At 54.1% G+C, this 3,280-nt stretch overlaps 1 protein-coding gene across 1 annotated transcript in view; it reads right to left on the reverse strand.

The window, feature by feature from the left end:
- Nucleotides 1-1,258: 1,258 nt before the first annotated feature.
- The window catches only part of GMEB1 (glucocorticoid modulatory element binding protein 1), a gene marked incomplete at its 5' end in the record, with an annotated part of 9,812 nt that continues 7,790 nt past the window's right edge, over nucleotides 1,259-3,280 (reverse strand). Inside the window, 2 exon segments of the mRNA XM_017739896.1 lie at nucleotides 1,259-2,737; nucleotides 2,740-3,012. Coding sequence (XP_017595385.1) covers nucleotides 2,319-2,737; nucleotides 2,740-3,012 — 692 coding nt within the window.

Raw genomic sequence — 3,280 nt, forward strand, 5'->3', positions numbered from 1 at the left:
TAGAAGTGGGAGAGCTCTTAAAGGGCCAGGCGGCCCCGCGGCGGTTTTAAGGCAAAAAATGGCAAATTCGAGGCCCGGCTGCGGGCTCAGCCCAACCTCATTCTGTCGCGCCACGACATTTTAGCTCCCCCCGTCCCCAGTCCAGCACTCCAGGGTGTGGAGAACCCAGAGGACATCGCAGTCCTCTGGGACCCCCCAGATCAAGTGGGCTACCTGGCTGTTGGGTGGGCATACAGCGAGCAGGGAACCCAGAGTCACCCCCCTTCCCGGCCAAGAGACAGGAACAGCTCCAGCAGGGACCTGACAGGATCTGCTGTACGCCTGGATTGGGGAAGGGGATGCCCAAAAGGTCCCCACTGCCCTTCAGTCAAGGGGCTACCTGAAGGAGCAAGTCAGAGGGGAATGGAGGAAAGGTGGCTGGATATGGAAGGAGGTGGATCCCTGATACAAAACCACAGAATCCCAGACTGGTTTGGGTTGGAAGAGACCTGAGAGCTCATCTTGCCAGGGGCAGGCACCCCTTCCACTAGACCAGGTTCCTCAGACCTGAGGCCAACCCCCTGGCCTTGAACATTTTCAGGGAGGGGCCAGCCACAGCTTCTCTGGGCACCCTATGCCAGGGTCTCACCACCCTCACAGGGAAGAATTCTTTCCCATCGTCCCATCTGATACCCTGCCCTCTGGCAGTGGGAAGCCATTCTTCCTTGTCCTGTCCCTCCAGGCCCTTGTCCAAAGTCCCTCTCCAGCTCTCTTGGAGCCCCTTTAGGCATTGGAAGGGCCTCTGAGGTCTCCCTGGAGCCTTCTCTTCTCCAGGCTGAGCATGGGACCTGGCTCCCACAGCTGTTTCCACCTCCACCCCAAGCCAGGAAACACTTCCCAGAGGCCAAGGTCAGAGCAGCAGCAACCACCCCTCACAAACAGGTTCTGGGATCCCTGCTGTCCCCAAGGTGATGGAGACACCGCCTTTCACCTCTCCATGAAAAATCCATTGGAGCTTAATTCTATTTTTCCTTTTAATGCAAAAAAATAGCCAAACACATCTTCCTGCCCTCCCCCCACCCTCCCCAGGTGTGTTTCCTTTGCCGTTGCTCTGCTTAATATTTCCAGCCAAGCAGCTCCCACCCTCCCAGCCCTCCCAAACCTCTGCAGCTCTAAAGCCACCCGGTGCTTCCCCCCTTCCATTTTCCCAGTGTGGCTGAGCCCAAATGGATCTCCAACCACCGAAAAAAAAGAGGGACAGAGAGAAAACAGCGGGGAGCACAGTATTTCACCAACGTGCCAGTTCAAATCCTGCCAAGAGATTATAGGAAGAAAGAAGAAAAAATAATACAAAAATAAAACCACCAAACAAGTAGCAACAAGCGTGGAGCAGCCTCAGCACACAGTGTAAACAGAAGCTGTCCCGATCCGAAATCCGGCTCTCCCGGAAAGCAACAGCACAACATGCTTTGTACACCCCGAAAGGTCCCTGCGGCGCTGAGCAGCCAAGGGGGAGGGTCTGGGTTTGAGCTTGAGTTGATTATAGTTTGCCTTATACAAAAGGCTGAAGTGATCTCGGAGTCTTCAAGCGGCATTTGCAGCACCGAGCCTTGCCAGGCAGGGAAAGGGATGGGGGAAAAGTGCCGTGGGAAGAGGTGGGATTGGGATAGAGGGACCCTGAGAGAAGGTCCCAGGGCTTTGCAGCTGGGAAATCTGGACAAGGGAAGGGAGAGAGCAAACAAATACAAAAAAATAGATATATAAAAACAATTTGTGTGGAGGAGGAGAACACGCACAGTAAATTCATTGTACTGTCAGTCCCCCCCAAAGTAAGAATAAAAAATCCCATTTGAGGTGACAGTGAAGGGTCTGACAGAATTCCCTTCCCTGGGGAAAATAAAAATACAAATGAGGTACCTGTTCCACCCCAAATCCATCACCCTTCTCACAGCCACATCCACACTCAAGCCACCAGTTATTGTCTCTCAAATAAAGCCTCCGGGCCAGGGCAGCCCCAGAGCAGAAGCACCAAGGCGTGGCTAGTTCCTCCTGGTTGGGTTGTCCAGCAGAGATTCAGTCTCTCCTTGACCCTGCCACACGTGGTACTATTCAGTGCTCCACAGAGACGGAGCCTTTTCCACGTCTCACGTGTTTCTCCAGCTTTGTTTTAAAAATCAAAATTGTACATATATATATATATATATATATATATACGAAATATACAGTACGATGAAAATATCCATGGTAACAAATGGGGTGGCTGGAAAAGATGCTTAACAAAAAAGCCTGAAATAAAACAAATTCCCAACTCTTCCCCTAACTGATGCTTGCCTTCCCCACTAGTCTTCCAAGACCACAATCTCCACATTATGGACCTGGTGCTGATGGTCTTCCACATCTCCCACCACTTTCTCCTCAGTCCTCAGCTCTGTCTCCAGGATCACAGCTTTGCCGTCTGACTCGTCTGTGTCTACCTCAGGATCCGGCGCCGGGTCGATCTCTATGATGGTCTGCCCATCGTCCGAGGTGCCTTCCACAGCTTGGATGGTGGAAGTAATGCCAGACTCCATGGCCACCAGTTCCACAGGGTTGACCACGGCCGCCACGTTGGCCAGGGCCCCACTGTCCTGCATGGCTGCTGAGCTCAGCAGTGCCAGGCTGGAGGATGGGTGCAGGGTGACCGTGTCCGAGGAGCTGGTCTTGGAGGATGAAACCACGGTGGCATATCGGAAGGGCTGGGAGCCAGATGGCACGGGAGGCTGGAGCCTTGGCTGAGGGTTGCCACCGGGATGTTGCCCACAGAGAACTGTTGTCCAACGGGCGCAATGGCGATGGGGGAGATGACAGTGAACTGAGGCTGCTGGATGGGGGTGGAGGGGCTGAGGATGGTTGCAGAGGCTGGACGCTGCAGACGGGGTCTCTTGGGGGGCTTGGGAGCACTCACGGGCATCAGCACCACATTCTGGATGGTTTGGGACTTGGCCTTCTGGTCCCTGGCAAGTTTCTTCTGCTCTTCCAGCTGCCGCTCCAGGTCTGCAAAGGGAATGGTGGAGCAACACGTCACGCCAGGGTAAGTAGGAGCTCCTGGGGCTCCAGAACCAACCATCACTCCCAGGTTTGTGACAGGAGGTCACCCAACCACCCAGTGAGCCTGATCTTGGCTTCTCCCTTGAGATCAAATAGCACTGAAGGAAAAGGGTAGGTTCTCCTGCCACCCACATAGACCTGGTCAATGTTCTGGCTGCCAGCGCCTGGGTAAGACACAGGTAACATTCCGTACCTGTTGGCTACTCCTAGTTAC

This window comes from Corvus brachyrhynchos, unplaced genomic scaffold, assembly GCF_000691975.1.
Source record: "Corvus brachyrhynchos isolate BGI_N302 unplaced genomic scaffold, ASM69197v1 scaffold257, whole genome shotgun sequence".
NCBI lineage: Eukaryota > Metazoa > Chordata > Aves > Passeriformes > Corvidae > Corvus > Corvus brachyrhynchos.